Genomic DNA, 18,971 nt, shown 5'->3' with positions numbered 1-18,971 from the left:
ATTATCAGCTCCTGGCTATGCCCTAAATTCTTGTTAATTCCTTCAGACTAAAATCTTAGGCTTCTCTGTAGAATTCACTGTGTGCTAAGCACAGGAGTATTGATCAAGGATTTTAAACTTCATCATAACTGTGACAAGTGAAGTTACCAATGCACTGCTTTGCAGAACTCCTAGATAAAGACCTGTATATTGCATAATACTAAATTGCTCTCAAACCTTTTGATGTCATCAAGGTGTGCTCCAGCAGCAGTTTGAAGAGGAGGCAGCACCTAATGATATACTGCGCTTTAGCAGTGTATGGAATATTCTTACTGAGAGTCATTAAGGGAGAGAATAGCTTCTTATAGATTTGGCTATCACTTCCAGAATATGGGAAATAATAAACATTTGGTTTAGTCTTTGTTCAGATGAGATGATGCTAGTAGGATTGATGGATGCTGCAATTTGCCAGTGCTGCAGTGTACCTTGAAATGTAGTAACAAATCTTTCTTGCACCTGTCCAGTCTGCAAAATATAAATGCCAAGTTTAAAATGAAAATTGAGAATAAATCTATAGACTCCAATCACTGCTATTAAATGTTCTAGCCTTGTTAGTGACACAGACCTCTATCAATTTAAACTATGATGTGCTATTGTCCTGAGTCTGCCAAGAGACTGAAATAACTGCATGATGCAACACTGAAGCGTCAGCTTTGATCACCTTTGTCAGTATTAATGCTTTCACTGCACTGGAAACCTCTAGATAGTGTTTTATGGCACGTCTTGACATTTTGTGAGGCTAAGGTAGCAAATATCGGTTGGTATTTGGAGACCTGATGGCTTCAATTAAAGTGATGTCAGATGAAGTGTCTCCCTGAATGTAGTTTGTGGACTCCTGAGTTTTCTCTGAAATGTGGTTCATTAAACTAGAGCCCTCCATGTGTCTTTTGCTAAAATGTAAGTAGGTACAACAGAAAACAAAACTCCATGTAGACTTTTCCTTGAGAGAGATCCCTGCAGATTTATCGACTGTACCCATAACATCTTGAATTTGGATCCTGTCAGATTAATAGCTGAGCTGTTAATAAGGCCTAGTTTCTGCAGTTTTTGTAGTGATGTAACTATGTAGATTGGGGTTTAAAAAAAAAATCAGACCAATATATTGGTACAACCCCTGGAGTGGACACAGTTACACTGATAAAAATGTGGCTTAATCAGTGTTACTTATTCCCCTTCCCATCTAGTTGAAAAGGTGTATGCCAGTCTATTTAAAGAAGTACAACTTTCCAGTGTTGACATGACCCCTTAGATAAGAGATCACCAAAGAACATCTAGATCAGTGGTCCTCGAACTTTTGTACTGGTGACCCCTTTCACATAGCAAGCCTCTGAGTGCGACACCCTCCCTTGTGAATTAAAAACACCTTTAAATATATTTAACATCATTGTAACTGCAGGAGGCAAAGCAGGGTTCAGGGAGGAAGCTGATAGCTCACGACCCCCCATGTAGTAATCTTGCAAGCCCCTGAGGGGTCGCAATCCCCAGTTTGAGAACCCGCCTGATCTAGATGATGGAGAAACTGTTATTGCTAATTCAAGAATTGGGCACACTTTTTAGACACTCAGCCAATGGCCTACCTTGATGTTAGGTTTCACTGTGCTGTAGGAGGCCTTTTAAATGACTTGAAATCAAAGTACCTGTTGTAGTTTGCAAGAACTATGGTAGAATGCAAGCACCCCACTGGAATTTTATCTGCCTAAAATTCCTCCTGTAGGTTCAGCTGGATATAAAGTATTTACGATATGCTTTGAAAAATTTCTGCCCAAGTGAAGTGAACTGTTCATATGTAGCTTGTAAAGCTTGTTGCATGCTTTGGGATACTTGGCTGGAAGGCACTGTATAAATCAGTTATTGACCCTAGTAATCCTCACATGGGAGTGGCTTTGACTGTGTCTCTACTGGATTCTCATTTTCATGAGAGCCTCTAAAAAAGTAGACATCTTGCATTAAATGTTTAGATTCTTTGCTTGAGCTAATGAGCTCAGAATTCTAACAAATTCCTTGATGTGCCTACATATCACAGCACACAAGTAAAATTTCTCCACTGTATGATACCTGTAACAGCCAGGCACAATGAGATAAGTTTAGCATTAGTTCAGCCTTAACTTTGACTTTTATCTAAGCTCTGTCAGTTTGTTAGACCCTTAAAGGGACACAGTTAATCTTAAGAGTTGACATATTTCAAAAGACTTCAGTGTCTGATTAAACTGCATGTCCTTGAACTTTTAAAAACATTTTTCTGCTTCCCTTTTGATAAGGATTAGCTCAGCAAGGGAGAAACTATAAGGGGGATTGTGAAATAAACTATATACAAATGCAAAACTACTGAAAATATTTTTGCTAACTTCTGTTTGTACATTAGATGTTGCCTGTAACTACACTGGGTACAAAATTTCCAGCTACAAATGTGTTGCTGTCCCTTTAATGATTTTTAATAAGTTTGTCCAGGGATCTGCTATGTCCTTCTGCAGATGAGAAAGATGAGATGGGCACTTACTTTTTCTTCCTACAACTCCCTAGAAAGCTATATTTGCTGAGAGCCCAATGCTAATGTGATGGGGATAGAGTCCAGAGTTCTAGTATAAAAAATGAACTGAAAAGGCACCCACCTTAACGATCAGGTCACACTTGACCTGAGTGAGTAAAAAGGACTCTGCAAAAGTTGTCAGGCAGCAGTGAGAGACAACCAAGTGGGTCTCTGAGATATAGCAATGGTTCTGTTATCTTGAGTGGCTTTGCTGTCGCATGAAAATCGAAAGCCCTCAAACTTGACTTTTGTCAGCTGTGTAGTTAGCTTTGGACCAAATCCAGAGCCTACAGCCAGGTGGCAGGGCTGTTTGGACTTAGTGCAATAGGATGATAATAGAACTGCTGTAAACAGGACACTCCACCCTGTCTCGACTTCTCTCATGCACCCTCTTTGTCACGCTGGAAACGTCCTTTTACTGTCTCCACTTACTGCTTTTTTTAGATCTATTCACTTTGACTGGAGGGGGGTAGCCCTCATCCAACACAAGCCCTGCCATCTGACTTCCTCCACACCCTTCCCCCATCTTAGATTGCTGCTGCCTTTAAGGGAACAATGTTGTCCACTTGCAGAAATTGACCTACTGCAGTGGTAGGATGCTCCATCTGAAAGAAGGAATCGCAGTACGGCCACTCACATATTGCAAGTAGGCATTTCCTCCTCAGGACTTTAATCTGTGCATTTGTGATTCCTCTGTGCAACAGGCATAGCTGTCTTAAGAGACTGTGTTTGTGCCCACACTCATTTTTCATGTATGCTGTAGAAGTCATTTTAGAATGGAGAAGAGCTGATATTTGCCAGACCGTCCCTGCAATCCAATTGTGTTTGCAAATGGAAGGGCATCAGTTGTCATGTATCAGGAGGTGATGGCTATAGCAACACAGAGAACCTTCAGTGGTGGTGTAAAGGGAGTTTCTGGGATCCAATAGGCGCTGACTCTGTGGGTGCTCTGGGACTGGAGCACCCATGTGGGGAAAAGCCTCCCATATCAGCTCTCCCACTCCCCACATCTCCCACCCACCATGATCACAGTGTGCAGGAGGCTCTAGGGGGGAGGAATGAGGATGTGGTGTGCTCAGGGGAGGGAGTGGGAAGAGGTGGAGGGGTGTTGGGGGGGAAGGAGTGGATTGGAGCAGAGTGGAGGCGGGGAGGTTGAGCACTCGACCAGCACATTAGAAAGTCAGCACCTGTGCTGGGATCTCTGGGATATAGTGGACTCTGGGGTGGTGGAGTTGGGAGCAGGAGGTTGTCCAATTATGGTAGCAAGTTTAACTCCTCTTTTGCCAGAAACCTATTCTTGGGGACCTGCATGAGTGGAGGGGACAGCTGATGCCATATATAATTGAGATGCAAGTGATGCAGCCTGTTGGGCAGTGACTCACTGAAAGGAGCAGCTAACACTTGAGCAGGTTTTTAAACTAAAATTAGAGTGGTGGTTTTTCTCAGGCTGAGAGTTATTTGAGGCAGGGACCATCTCTTCCTATTTCTACATGTCTGTCCACAATCCAATTTGAGAGCTTCTAGGTCCTGTTGCAGTACAAATATTAATCTTTTCCAGCCCTATCACAGGCCTCTATGGCAAGTTGCTCTTTGTTTCCATTCCTCCTCACCTGGAGCTCAATTTCTATTACTTCTGTCATTTTTAGATGACAGATTAAGTTGATGGGGAATCTCACCGGAAACACAGAGGTTAGTAAACAGATGGCAGCCATTTCTGAGCACTTAAGATGCCATGTGGCAAGGACTGAAAGCCTTTGTATATTGAATCATTCGGTTACTAGAGTATTTTTACTAGAATTAATAGAAATATTAATACTAGAGTACAGGCTTAATTTACACTGTAAAACCAAAGCGCTAAATTGTTTTTCACCCACTGTGCTCTGAATTTGGGGGGTTCATATATAAAACACCTGAACCAGGGCTGTCCAAGGCCTCATTGACTCTTTGCCAAGAGGCCAGTGCGCAGATTCTAATTTGCATATTAATTTACATGTTTAATCAAACTAAATGCAAACAACCCCTAGTGTTGACTTGAGGTTGCATGTTCCTTTATAGAATAGAAAATGCTCATTTGACTTCATTAGTAATAAAACCCTGCTGTTCTGTCACTGCACTGCAATTCCAGGGAGAGGGAGACTACACTGTGTATTGTCAGGCCACACATGGAGTGCACACCTACTTTACAGCTGACTAGGAGTGTAATATGCTGGGGCTGAGGTTATATGTAACATGTCCCCTCTTTCAGTGTGCCTGCCAAGAGAGAAGTTTGGCATTCTGTACTCTTAGCTGTTGGCATGAAATAGAAGCACGTCTGTGCACACAGTTACTGACATGGGAACTTACACTGGCGGTGTTTACAGAAGCTTTTCTGTTCGTCATAAAGCTGCAGTTGTGAAAATATTCCTCTGAATAGGCAATATAGTTGTCCAGTGGACTGAGCATGAAACCGAGAGCCAGGACTCTTCTGAATTTTTGTTCTGGCTGTGACGCTGACCAAGTCACTTACCCCCTCTTCTTCATATTTGCTGTGTAAAATGGGGATATGTATTTACTAACCTCCCTTAATGCTTACATAGCCCCTTTCATTGGAGGATCCCAAAGTGCCTCAAGTAAATACCTCCTTTTTTACAGATAGGGAAACTGAGGCACACAGGCTCCAGCTTGCATGCAGTGTCATTATCTTAGATTAGAACCTGGGTTTTCCGACTCAGTAGTGTACTTCGGCCACTGGGCAACATTGCTATGCAGGCTTAATAGATGTTTGCACAGTACAGCGTTAATGCAAAAATATTGTGTACGTCTCAAGTATTTCAGTATGCCATTGAGCTGTGACTACACTGAATTCTTAAGTTCGATTGGAATTTCTAATCAACAGTTTCCAGCAGGTACTTCAGCACTGAATTAAAAGTTCCTGCACTAGGGAAAGAATCTTACTTTGATAAACATTAGCATAGATCTCTGTAGTGGGGGCATTTAGGCAGATTTCCCTTCCCTAACCCAGCTAACCAATGACCATGGTGACTTCTTACAGTTGAGGATGAGTAACAGGAGTTTCATTGTGGTCTAGATTCAGATTGGGAGATGGCAAGTGAGAGCCTACAAGCTTTTGCTACTATAATGGCATGAGTGCAGTGGATTAATTAGAAATTATAGGACTTTTCTTGTTTCCAGTAACTGAACTAATTTCTCTATCCCTACCTGTGCATTCTGGTTACTCGCGTAATCATCCCTGAAATGGGTTTTCACTTGGTTGCAGTGTATCAAATAGAAGACATTTAAACACTAAGTGTTAGTTATAGGCAGAGACTTAATTTTTTTTTTTGCTTTTTCCTTCTAGCTAGTGTTCCATGTGCTACTGCTGTTGAAAAGACATGCCGGACCAGAGCACCCAGAGTGAGGCGCACCTCTTCGCTGGATACCATCCTTGGATCGTACCTCCTAGGACAGTGGCCACGGGATGCTGATGGAGCTTTTGCTTCGTGCATGAATGACAAAGCTACCCAGGTATGGAAGGTACCTTTTACAAGGTCTGAGGTAGTGGCAGGTTTACAGAATGCTGAACTGGGGCTGCATAAACTGATTGTTAAAGACAACATCAAGCTTTTGTCTGTTCTCCTGCAACTTTCTAGGAAGACCTTCCCCTCTTACTACTTAACCTTACTTCACTCCAGTTTGGTGTGGAGTTAGAATTCCCTTGTCCTTGTTTGGAGGCAGATGGCCTCTGGTGCTTTGCTTCAGTACTGGCTCAGTGTTGGGGTTTTTTGTGCGTTTTGTGTTTTTTTTTTGGGTGGCTTGCAGCTCTGGGCCAAATCCTTATATAACACTCATGGGCTCTGTGCCACAGCAAGAAGTCAAGGGTGCTCCCACAGAAGACTTGCTCAATGCGAGCCGCACAGCACTCTGCTGTATAGTGGAAAGGCTCCAGACTCTGAGAAACTCTTAGCAACCTGTAAATATTACTGTATGGCAACAGATACTTGCTCTGCATATGGAGAGGTGGAAGAATTTAGAAGGATAAGAGCATCTGTTCACTTCACTAGCCATTTATTTAGCACATTAACGCTGTCTGTTAATGGAGTGTTCATTCTCCAGCAATGTATTACTTACTGGGCTGTTTGCAGGAAATTCTCAATTGGTTTCCAAGTTCAGGGGTTGAAGAGCATTCTGAACAGAAAGGGAAGGATTTCTTTCGCCTTGTACCTCTGGGGTGGGAGATGAGGGAGACGGTCTCTTAAAGCATATCGGCACCAGAAAGGAAATTTAACCATAGTATTTAAGATCTGCAACTAAAATGTTAACTTTTTTAGGCATTTGACCCTCTTTCCGGGCCCTCTTCTCACTAGTATGTTAAAAGCTGATAAGTTCATTTGACCCCTACTTCCCATGTGGATTTAACTGGTGTCCCTTAAGCAAGTTATGTCAATGAGGTAACAGTACCTTCCATCTGACTGTCTGAAAGCTCTTTGCAAACGACACCTCCCAGCACACCTGTGAAGCAAGTAATTATCACCACTTGTTTGTCGATGGGGAAACTGACAGGGTTAGCAATTTCCTGGGAAAAACTAGATTAGGCCAGGGTGCTGGTAAAATCCTGGCTTACGCCTGATTTAAACTGGGAAAAATAATTGCATCAGTATCCAGCAAGATCAGCAAGCATGGAATGAATCTTTTCAAATTTGGGATACATCCAGTCAGAACTGCAAAAGGAATAGGCTCAGTGTGTCCAGTGCATCAGAGTTGGTTGTCTTCTACAGACTGTGGCATGGCCAAATGGACCTGGACTGCTAGGCTGAAATTCTGTGCACCTGATTGCTTAATACTTCAAGCCTACCACTCTGCATTACTGTTTTCTTATCGAATGTTTTCAACTTTTGTTTATACAATATTGAAAACTGAAATGAGTCACGACCTGTAGAACTTCCTTGAGAAAATACTGAACCAAAATGTGTAGACGTTCCAGTGTTTGGTGGTATTACATACATTAGTAATATGCCCACTGCAATTTACTTTTTTTTTTGTACAGCTCTAAAGTAATCTACTGCCCTACGTAGCCACAATTTGAATATAGAACTAAAACTAAGTGTAATGTGGTGTGCAGTAACAAATCCATTTTTAAAATAGAACATGCCTTAAACAGAGACTAACTAGTTTTTCCTAGGGTGGTAAAAAACATGATTTTACCTGCTAAAAAATACCTCTGGTAAATACCATGCCATCCCTGGAAACCGAGACAAATAGATTGTAACTTGCCTAGGTGTCACACTAAACTTGTGGCAGAGCTTAGAATAGAGCCCAAGCTTCACAGCTGCCAGTCCTGTGCCTTATCCATATCACGTTCTTCCACCTGTCATCCCATTCGAACTTTTACTGAGCAGCAGGATAATCTGTGGTGCTGTTCTGCAATTTACCAGACTGAATTTGTCAGTGTCTTCGGGCACAGTGAAGCAGACTCCCTGGAACTTCTGGTGGCCTGTGCATGTTTACACCTTTCTTTAAATAGCTACTGATCAGCTGTTTTGCAAAACTCTAGATCTGCTAGCTTAAGGTGGTTAAGTGAGATGCAGGTGCTGAATATGGGAGCGAGGATGGCAGCAATATACATGATTGGAGCTTGTGGTTTCATCTTTCTTGCTGCACAAAGCATTTTGTCCCTTCTCACTCTGAGAGGAAGTGGTTTTTGCCACAGTTAGTACAACAGGTTCTGTAATTTCCTTCTCTGCTGACAGACTTGGCCCTAGAGAGGTAGGAGGCACATACATACTCAGTCTTCAGGCGTTGCCACTCCTGCAGTGTTCGTTCTTCCTTTTTAGGCTCTCTTCTTCTGATGTGAGCCTTCAAGCAGTGCTAAGTGCTCTGGTGTTAAGGTTCTCTAGCCCTTGGAGTGCAGAGCACAGTGTAGATACCTGGAGCTCACTAAGGTGGTGAGGGACCAAATGCAGCTTTGGAGTATAACACCCCACACCTACTATGAGGGTCCAATAGCATTTTACAAACAGCTTGGAATAAATTGTCTTGAATATCTTTCTTAGCATTGGTTCATAAGTACATGAGGTGTCCAGCATTTTAAGAAGTTGAATTACTTTAACCGCAGAGCAGTAGCAGCCGCAGCCCTGGAAGCTGCAATTCAAGCATCCCCATCAATGTCCCTGCTGCTCTGACCAGGTTGCCGAATGTGGGGTTGGGTCAGCCCCATGCCCATTCAGTCTTTGATCTGGCAGACACTAGTTTGTTTCATGGAAACTACCACAAGCAATAAATTTCAGGTGTTGCAGAGAACACAATTCATCACTTATTTGAAGTGGGCAACTGGATCCAATCTGCTAGCATAAGAGGATTTCACTTAAGTTTTTGGTCTGGTGACTACCCTTCCTATCTGCATGCCACATCAGACAACGGGAACCCCTGAGTAAAATCGCAAGCTTGTTGGTGGAAAAGCAGCATGCTAAACTGCCAGTGGTATGGGTCCTAAGGAGTCCAGCTCAGCCTTTGCTATTCAGTGAAAGTTGGAGCACTACCTGTAAATCAGCTGTATTCGGTTATAAAGCTTAATCTGTCAGAGGAAACCTTGTACCTGTCTGGATAGCTTGTCTTGTCCCTCTGGCTTGGACTGTAACCTTTTAAGCAACATTCTGCAGAGCGGATTCTGCAGCCTTAATGACTCAACAGGGCTGTTTTAAACAGCTGCTGTTTTTGCAATGACCTCTCCAGGGAGGTCAGTTGAGTTGCTTGGAGAGAAACTGTTCTCAGGCCTTTGCACCTTCTGGCAGCTTGTCCAGTGAGGGCTGAGGAGGAAATTAACATCAATCCCTCCCACAGAAATGGCAGGGAGGGGAATGACTTGGGATGAGTGGTTTGTGTTGAGTTTAAATGCGGTGGTGGGGAAAACAGTTCTGTAAAATAGTGCTGAGGTTGTTTCCCCAACAAGTTCAAATTTGCTCAGTTTACTGTCAGTCTGGAAGACTCAAATGGGATCTGAGTTAAGCCAGATTCTGGTATCACTCATGCATCAGAGCTAATACAAGACTCTGGTAACCAACTTCTGCTTTTGGTTACACGTATGAACTTCCACTCAAGGCTGGACAGGTGTAATGGGGAAGAAAAATCTGGCCTAGCTATCAGAACATAACAATTTGCTCTGAGATGTGCTGACTCTGCTAGGCTAACATGAGGGAAAAGGAAAATAGGTACATCACTCCCGTCACCAGATCTGACTGGGTGTATGTGGGAGGCAGGAGATGTCATTTATACATGCCTGCTTTTTTCTCTGGCTATGCGTAGCAATATTATTCATCATTGATATCTGAGCACCTGTCAAAAAGATAAAGCCAGTGGCTTGAGTGGTTCTCTCCTTGCTTATCCCAGTACAGGAAGAGGTAGATTCAAAGAACTGCAAATTCAAACAAACATTGCTTGATTTTAGAGTATTAACATTCAACTATTTTCTGATCTGTTTTACTATGCATAGTACTGAGACCCAAAACGGTTAATCCAGAGCTGAAGAAAAGACTGGAATATAAGTGTGGATGCACAGTACTTGTTCACTTTTTTTCCTAGGAGGCCTTATCCCCTGCCTTGAAGACAGTAAATTTGGTGGGTGCAGTCTTAAATAATCTCTCTCCCTTCAGACTCCAACATCCTGGCACGAAGTGGAAGTCGGGAAGGCCAGTGCCAGTACTCATAAGCGTTCTGCATCTTGGGGTAGCACGGATCACCGCAGAGAGGTAAACAGACCGTCTTCTACAACTTACAACCAATACAAATCTTACCCATTACGGACGATACCTTGCCCATAAAGTGGGGGAAGAGGGTATAACTGAAGCTGAGAGATTAAACTCCCATGTGCACTCATTAGCCCTTAGTTTGAGGGCTGCATGGCCTAAGCAAATATTACATGGCAGATCAGCATGCTCTTCCCACCTCACCCACCCTTTGTTTGATAAACTGCAAGTCCCTCCTCTAGCCAGCTTCCATGTAAGGAGGTTTGCAAGTGATGGGCTGAACTATAGTCAGAGGGGCCATGCCCATAACACCAACCCTTGGGGTGAGCTCTATTGAGTCCTGGTTCAGAGCTGATGCTGTAAATGGAAAATTAATATTTCTGGGCCCCTGGAAAGGGAAAGCTGTCTACACCTTTCTAAAATGGGGGAGTTCACCATTAAACCTTTGGAATAATGTCCTCCCCACCCTCTGAGAGATGTCCAAGGTTTGTTCTAGCTTGACTGAATGTGTCCCTCAGTCTTGCAACTTCCTGTGGGGGGGACATTGGGGAGGGGATGGTGAATTTTAGTTGTGAGCCCTGTTTTCTTGTCCAGTTTAATATACGCTGAATTTGTTTGCTAGATTGCTAAACTGAAGCAGCAGCTCCAGCGAACTAAGCTAAGTGGCAAAGAGAAGGACCGGAGCTCCCCACTTCAGGGGGATCACGCTGTCCTTGGATCAGTCAGGGTACGTTTCATGTTTCCCCTCCTTCCCAATCTGTTTTGCAGTGTACCCTACTTAACCTGGGGAGCACAGTCCAGTTCTGCTGCCGGATTACAAATTCAGTTTCCAAGTGGTTCTCAGTTTTGTTTAAATTCTAATATCCAGTGTGGTGGTTTTTAAAAAAACCAATCTTCCCCACGTACCCCTTAAGGCTTTGGACTGCAGTCAATGGGTTTAATATGCACACTCTCCTGTCAAGGTTTTCCCCAACCAACTGTCTTCCTAGAACATCCTGGCTGAAAATTCAGAGCTGTGGGATAGACACAGCTGTGCTGGGAGATCTGTATGAGTTTGTGTGGCTGCAATGGACTCAGTCTGACTCTGTGTTGTCACAGGACTCCCCTCCTGGACTCCCTCCTGCTTCTCCTGTTTTGAGGCTCAGCCCCTGCTTACATAGGAGCCTAGAAGGACTAAACCAGGAGCTGGAGGAAGTGTTTGTGAAGGAACAAGGAGATGAGGAGCTTCTCAGGGTGAGTTGTCCCTTCAGGGCAGAATCATAAGTATCAGGCTGGAAGGGACCTCGAAGACATAAAGTGCAGTCCCCTGCACTAAGGCAGCACCGAGTAAACCTAGACCATCCCTGACAGGGGTTTGTCTAAGCCTCCAACAATGGAGATTCCACAGCCTCCTTGCAAGCCTATTCCAGAGCTTAATTACCCATATAGTTAGAAAGTTTTTCCTTATATCTAACCTAAGTCTCCCTTGCTGGAGATTAAGCCAATTTACTGCTTGTTCTGTATTCAGTGGACATAGAAATCAGTCTTTATAACAGCCATTAACATTTTTGAAGATTTATCAGGTCCCCCATCATCTTTTCTCAATACTAAACAAGCCCAGGTTTTAAACTTTTCCTAATAGATCAGGTTTTCTAAACCTTTTATCATTTTTGTTGTTCTCCTCTGGACTCGCTCCAATTTGTCCACATCTTTCCTAAAGGATGGTGCCCGGAATTGGACACAGTACTCCAGCTGAGGCCTCACCAGTGCTGAGCAGGACAATTACCTCTTATATATAGCACTCCTGTTAATACACCCCAGAATATTAGCCTTTTTCACAACTGTCACATTGACTCGTATTCAGTTTGATTCACTGTAACCACACATGCCCCCACAGGTTTTTCAGCATGACTACCACCTAGCCCCTAAGTCCCTGTTTTGTAGTTGTGCATTTGATTTTCCTTCCTAAGTGAGTTATTTTGCATTTCTTTGTTGAATTTCATCTTGTTAAATTCAGACCAGTTCTCCAGTTTGTCAAGGTGATTTTGAATTCTAAGCCTGTCCTCCAAAGTGTTTGCAACTCTTCTAAGTTTGTCACCTGTAGATATTGTAAGCATACTCTTCACTTTATTATCCAAGTCATTAACGAAAATATTTAGTACCAGATGCATGATTGACCCCTGTGGGACCTCACTAGATAAGCCCTTCCAGTTTGACAGCAAACCATTGATAACTACTCTCTTTGAGTATGGTCTTTCAATCAGTTGTGCACCATCTTTAAGCTCATCTAGAGCACATTTCCCTAGTTCGCTTATGAGAGAGTCACTTGTATCTTAATTTTAGTTGATACAGTCCCTTCATGTCTACAGCTTCTTCCCTATCCACTGGGCCAATAACCCTGTCAGAGAAGGGAATTAGGTTGGTTTGGCATGGTTTGTGCTTGACAAAGCCGTGCTGGCTATTCTTTATAAGCTTATTATCCTCTAAGTGCTCACAAACTGATTGTTTAATAATTTGTTTCAGTGTCTTTTCAGGTATTGAAGTTAAGCACACGGCTCTAATTCTCTGAGTCCTCTTTGTTCCCCTTTTTAAAGATAGGTACTGTATTTGCCCTTCTCCTGTCATCTGGGACCTCACCTGTTTCTTCCATGAGTTCTCAAAGATAATTGCTAATTGTTCTGAGATTGCTTCAGCTAGTTCCTTATGTACCGTAAGATGAATTTCGTCAGGATTTGTTGATGTGACTACATCTAACTTATCTAAACATTCTTTAACGGGTTCGTTCATTCTCTATCTTGACTTGTTCTTTCTCTCCTGTTGTTAATTGTGTTGAGTATCTGACCACCTTTTTAGTGAAGACTGAAGCAAAACTGGCCTTAAACATCTCGGCCTCCTTGATACCATCAGTTAATAGCTCTTTCCCTGCTAAGTAGAGAATTTGCACTTCCCTTCATCTTTCTCTTGCTACTAATGTATTTAAAGAACCTCTTTTTGTTGCCTTTCATGTCCTTTGGTAGGTGTAACTCATTTTTGCTTAGCTTTTTCTAACTTTGCCTATACATACTTGTGCTATTCTTTTGTACTCCTCAGCAATTTCTCCATGTTTCCACTTTATGTAGGATTCCTGCTTGATTTTCAGGTAAACAGCTTCTGACAGAGCCACATTGGCCTCTTGCTAGTCTCCCTGTCTTTCCTTTGCATCAGGATAGTTTGCAGTTGTGCCTCTAATACTCTCTCCTTGTGAAAATGCTAACTCTACTGAACTCCTTTCTCCCTTCATTTTCTTTCCATGGGACTTTACCCTACGAGTTTCCTTAGTTTGTCTGCCTTTTTTTAACAAGTCTATTGTTTTTATTCTGCTGCTCTCACTCCTATCCTTTCCTGGGGATCATGAAATCTATCACTTTGTAATTGTAGATTTTTAAAGATTTAGGCACTTAACTCCCACTGGTTTCAATAGGAGTTAGGTGCCTAAATACCTTAAAATTCAATTCTGCCTTTCACATGGTCACACGGAGTCCGTGGCAGAGCAGGGAACTGAACCAAGGTCTGTTGAGTCCCAAACCACTGCCCTGACCACTTCTTCTTGGGTTTGTGTTTGTCATTAAAACTATAGGAAGCAACCAAGGAAGTTCTGAAACTCTTACAATTGCTTTGCCAATGGATGTTATGATTATCTGCTCATTTGTCAGCTCTCCACCTTCTTACTTGGGCCCTTTGGGTATGGAACTCCATCCCAGAGCTGAGCCATAAGGCTGCCTCTCTGCTCCACATCCCTCTTCAAACCCACTGCTGCTGTGACACTTAAGAAATCAGCCAATTAACTACATGCACCCTCATTTTAAAAAGCATATTAAATTATGGTAGTGTTCCAAGGTCTCAGTGAGAATCAGGGCCTCCTTGTGCATATGTAGGAGAGCTTTTAATCTAAAGGATTGTGCCTATACCAGTTCTGCATAGTTGCCTGTCCCTCCCCATTTGTATGTTGCTTGTCTAAGATTACATAAACTCTTCAGAGCAAGGGTTGTGTCTTTGTATTGGGCCAGGCTCTGTCTGTGTCCAGCCGGGCCCTCAGCCTGTCTGAAGTATCTGGACATTGCTGCAGCATAAATATTGAATTGTTGCCTAAGGTGTGTGGCATTAAACTGGCAGGGAGAGGGAATTCGTCTGAAGGCTAGTAGAGAAATGACTTTCTAATTCAGCACCTCCGTGTGTTCTGGGTGGGTATATGATCTGGCCCTCCCTGTATAAATCCCAAAGCGCATGGTCGAGAGCAGTAGGATTGCTTCAGTCCACTGAGCTCTAAATGCTACTTGTAAGTTCTGCCTGCCTGTGTGAAAGGGGGCTGAGGTTGGGGGCTTCTGTTCAATAAGCTTTCCTCTCTCTAGATTCTGGATGTTCCAGATGGCCACAGGGCACCAGCCCCTCCCCAGAGAGGCTCTGAGGATCTTTTGCTGCTGACTCTGGAACCCAGCAGTAGCAGCTGTAGCAGCCTTTCTCTTTCCCCATCCCCTTCTGTGCCTCTCCGATCTTCTCCGCACACCCCTGCAAGAGCAGCTACAGAGGAGCTCTCTTCTGCCCTGGAGGAGCCACTGCCTGACCCCAAGGAGAAAGGTAAATGGCAGTAGCTAGGCTCAGCAACGGCCTTCTCCCAGCACAGGGAGATATGGGAATGTGAAGGGTGATGTGAACGCATTAACCTCTAGTGTAGCAACCCAGCTCTCTCCACCTCCAGTGTGTTTTGAATTGGGATTGTGGGAGCCCAGAAGTTAAAACAGGAGATGGGGAGAGTGGGGTGGGGTGTCTTTGAATAGGTGCTGGAATAAATTGGAGTTGCAAGGACTCTTCTATGTAGGGTTTTTTTCCTTCAGTCACTTGGGAATTCTCAGCACCAGGCTGACTGAGGATACATGTTGGTAACGGAATGCAGTTCTGGCGCCAGGACTTTTTAGGACACTACTGTGATCTCGGGGAGCTTATCCTGTGTTGATTTAAAAGGGCTCTGTTGAATTCTTTTAGAAACTTCTCAAAAAAGTCTTCCTTCCCTGCTAGAGGATGGTAGCCCCTCTCCAGTCCTGGCCTTTGCCTCATCTCCTCGACCTAACCACAGCTACATGTTTAAACGGGAGCCTCCCGAAGGATGTGAAAAAGTCCGGGCCTTTGAAGAGGCTTTGTAAGTATGAGAAGGGAGGAGGTCTTGAGGGAGAGTTTAAATGAGATAGTGCCAACGCTTATGCATTTCCCTTGCCTACATTGTACTGCGTAACTGTCACTCTCCTCTCCTTGCCCCAGCTCCAAGGAAATAAACCTCTAAAACAGACTGGAATTGGGGAGCAGCTTCTCTTGGGATGTACACAGACATTAGATGTGCTGCCCTCTTGTTGGGTGCAGAAGCAACGAGCCAGAGTCCTTCTGGCACACTGGAGGACTCTTCTGTGAAGATGCCTAGTGGCATCTGCCTTCCCACCACACATACAAGCACTGTGCTTACCCAACCAACACGCCCGCTTGGCCACAAGAGTTGGCCCTCAAATAAACCAACTCTGCTTTCCTCAACCCCCAGCAGGATGGAGCTGTTGACCTCACCTGTGCTATTGGCCGTCCTTCCTGCTCAGCCTGGTTGTTTGCTCCCATAACCACCCACAGTTGCCTGGATGTTTGCTCCCGGTCAGCCTGTTTCCCTTCTACTGGTCTCCAGCCCAGTGGCTGAGCTGAGAACTGTAGGGAGGGCAAGCAAGAAGAGGCCAATGGGGGTTCCTACCATTGTCAAGGGTGACTTGGGTCTCATTCCATCTCAGGCAGGTCTACGCTTAAAATGGTACACCATAGTAGTCTTCGGTGAAGATGCTACTGCACCGAGTGCGTCTCCGGTCATCATAGCTACCTCCGCTCGTGGAGGTGGATTAATGATGTCAGCGGGAGACACCTTTGACATAGCTCTGTGTACACCAGGGGCTAGGTCAGCATAACTGCGTTGATCAGGTGTGTGGATGTACATTTATAGTGTAGACCTGTCCCTAGAGTCTTGGTCTGCCCAGCTGCTCATAGCCCTCACTCATTGCTGGCCGAGTGCTTCTGACTGCTGCCTGCCTGGGAAGTGGCCAGCTTGCGAAGGGTTAAGACAGTAGGCAGTCTATGCCCTCCCCACAATAAGCATATACCATTAAAGCTGCAATTGCTTGAACAGCTGTATGCACTCCGAGGGCTCCATTCCTAACCTATTTCCTTTTCTTTCTCTCCCTCCTTCAGATCCACCAGCCCTGATCAGAATTTTCTGCCCTCCTGTCCTGATAAGAACAAAGTCCACTTCAACCCAACAGGCTCTGCCTTTTGTCCGGTCAGTCTGGTAAAGCCTCTCTTTCCAAACATGGGCTTCCTGTTCAGAAGCTTCCCTACTACCCCAAGCTCCGTGCCACCAGGCACATTCACCTCCTGCCAGTCCACTGCCCCAGGCCCATTCCTTGGGTCGCGGAAAGAGTCCGCAGCAGATGGCTTTAGTGAGGTCTCCAAATCACCTCCACTGAACTTTGAACACTGGAAGCGCACCCAGACAGAAGAGAGTGTCCTCTTCCATAGCTCTCTTGTGGTCTGAGGCCTTTGGGAGACCCGGCACAGCAAAGCATCTGTGGTTCTTCAGTGCATCTTAAACAGCCTGTGGTGCCTTGAAGTTGGGACTTGAGGGTTAGATGGGCAGTCCTGGGATTGAAGACCACAGCAAGTTTCCTCCAGAATGATGGTGAAAACTGTTAAGTACAATGTGCCACAGGACTCTTGCTGCTGGAGTGGTTCCTTTCTTCGAGCCCCCCAGTACTTAAAGCACTTTCCTCTCCTGTGTTGAAATGTATTTTTTCCTGTATGATTGTTTTGCTGTCAAAGAGCAGCTGGGACTCTGCTGCTGGTGAGCAGCATGGAAATTCAAGCTCTCTGGCTCTGTAAATGAAATTCCTTGCAGGTATTCAGGGGACAGGGAGTTTCCTAGCACTTCTCATCCCCACAGTTGTCACATGGATTTCCTGCACCCGGGTCGCGGGGGGAGGCCAGTAGCTTGGCCGCCTCTTGGAGAAGCTGGTAGAACCTGGCTTAGCTGATTTCAGCTATCTGAATGTATTGGGCAGAATTTGACAATGCATCTGCACTCTATCAAAGGCAGCTTGAGTCACTTAGAGCACCCAAAATACAGAAGAGAGAGACGTGAGGGGTTTGGAAGTGAACTGTAGACAGTTCCACTACTGGATATCCGAACCCTTTGAAATAGCCACCTAGAGCTTTCAGGAGCCTCTTGGAATGCCTAGCTGTACAAGGATAGAGAATGCAGATCAGATACCTGCCAGTGCACCTTCAGGGACCTCTGTTTGCGTAAGACCTGTACTCTGGGACGCTTCTTACGTGACGGAGGATTAATAAGGAGAGATGTGCTGCTGTGGAGCTGTCTGCATGGCTTGGTAGGTAGCGGAGGGCCTCTCAGACCCCCACAACAGCCTTTTTTCAGGGGAAGGAAATGGAAATCGAAGTCCGAGCAGCATACAAAAGGTTTCCATGGAATTTATGAAGGTTGCTGCTAGTAGAGATGTTACATGCTGCTTTCCAGCTGGATGCTGTGGACAGCCCGACTGGCTCTGGTATTGTTTGCATGTGCAGGGGTGGAGTTGGGGATCCAGAACCATTTTGTCTCACTGCAGAAAAACTTTATGCACAGACGTAAGATCATCCTACCTGGGCTGGAGTCTGAGATCCTGTTAGACCCAGTGATGCTTATCCCAGCACAAAGCCTTATAAGATGAAACTATAAGATGGGGAATTCTGATTGTAATGCCTCTTGAAAATGAAAGTATTTGATTTGTGTTCTGTTGCTAAGGCTCTGGGTTGTATTGAAGAAGCCTATTTTCTTGTATCTGATGTAGAAACTCTATTTTCTTCCAAAGACACTATTTTTGCAGCTGTTTGAAGTTTGTATTTTATGTATGTATTGCAAAGCTTAAAGGAGGAATGTTAGCCTTGGAGTTTTCGTCTTGTGTTCAGATTTTTTTTTCAGATATTGGTGTTGCCAGTAAAAAAGAAAAGAAAAGAAAAAGTAATTATTCCAGGTATCCAAAGCTCCTTTTCTCTTTCTTTGGGGTTTGAGTGTGTTTAGTCTAAACTGGAATTTCTGCATAGTTTAATCGACAGATGCTGAAACGACAGGCCAGATCGACTGCATTTTCTGCTGCAGTGGCCTCTCTCTGTTGATACATTACCTTCATCTTAGAACGTGGGCTTGCCAGCCCATTGCTGGTGCACAGCAAAGGGAGTGGTTCAATACTATTTACCACTATCCACTAGACGTGCTGTAGCTCCACTGCAGAGCATATGCTAGGCAAGAGTCTTGCTAGTGTGCTACACCTCAGGTGGTCCTTCTACTGTTTTTAGGCTTAGGACAGACTTTCTAAACTCTTGCCAGTAATGCGAAATAGCAGCTAGTGTTAAAATTGCTTGTCTGTAATGTACTGAAGATGTGTGCTCATCTTAGCAGTATGAATACAGCTTCTAAATTAGGCTATGGAGAGGAAATGCAGCCGGCTTGGAGGAAAACGCCTACATACATAAACTCTGCTTCATCCTACTGCACGAGCTGCAAAACAATGTACTTCACTTTAACTCCCTCCAGTTGGGCATGGCATTTCAGTGCTGCCCTGGGAGAGCTCTGCAGCTGTTGGTAGTAAAGGCTTATT

General features: G+C 44.3%; 1 protein-coding gene across 5 annotated transcripts in view; it reads left to right on the top strand.

Moving 5' to 3' along the window:
• The window catches only part of FAM117A (family with sequence similarity 117 member A), a 29,231-nt gene extending 10,890 nt beyond the window's left edge, over positions 1 to 18,341 (top strand). For 3 of the 5 annotated variants that reach the window (XM_030541229.1, XM_030541232.1, XM_030541231.1), the window contains exons 2-8: positions 5,904 to 6,070; positions 10,192 to 10,287; positions 10,907 to 11,011; positions 11,383 to 11,517; positions 14,652 to 14,877; positions 15,283 to 15,436; positions 16,513 to 18,341. In XM_030541229.1, coding sequence (XP_030397089.1) covers positions 5,904 to 6,070; positions 10,192 to 10,287; positions 10,907 to 11,011; positions 11,383 to 11,517; positions 14,652 to 14,877; positions 15,283 to 15,436; positions 16,513 to 16,855 — 1,226 coding nt within the window. In that variant the 3' untranslated portion in view covers positions 16,856 to 18,341. The remainder of the gene's footprint in view (positions 1 to 5,903; positions 6,071 to 10,191; positions 10,288 to 10,906; positions 11,012 to 11,382; positions 11,518 to 14,651; positions 14,878 to 15,282; positions 15,437 to 16,512) is intronic. The other 2 variants (XM_030541230.1, XM_030541234.1) reach the window with 2 other exon arrangements.
• The last annotated feature ends 630 nt before the right edge of the window (positions 18,342 to 18,971 follow it).

The sequence above is a fragment of the Gopherus evgoodei genome, chromosome 23 (genome assembly GCF_007399415.2).
Source record: "Gopherus evgoodei ecotype Sinaloan lineage chromosome 23, rGopEvg1_v1.p, whole genome shotgun sequence".
Lineage (NCBI taxonomy): Eukaryota > Metazoa > Chordata > Testudines > Testudinidae > Gopherus > Gopherus evgoodei.
The sequence above is the reverse complement of the archived record's forward strand: the minus strand, read 5'-3'. Positions and strand labels throughout refer to the sequence as shown.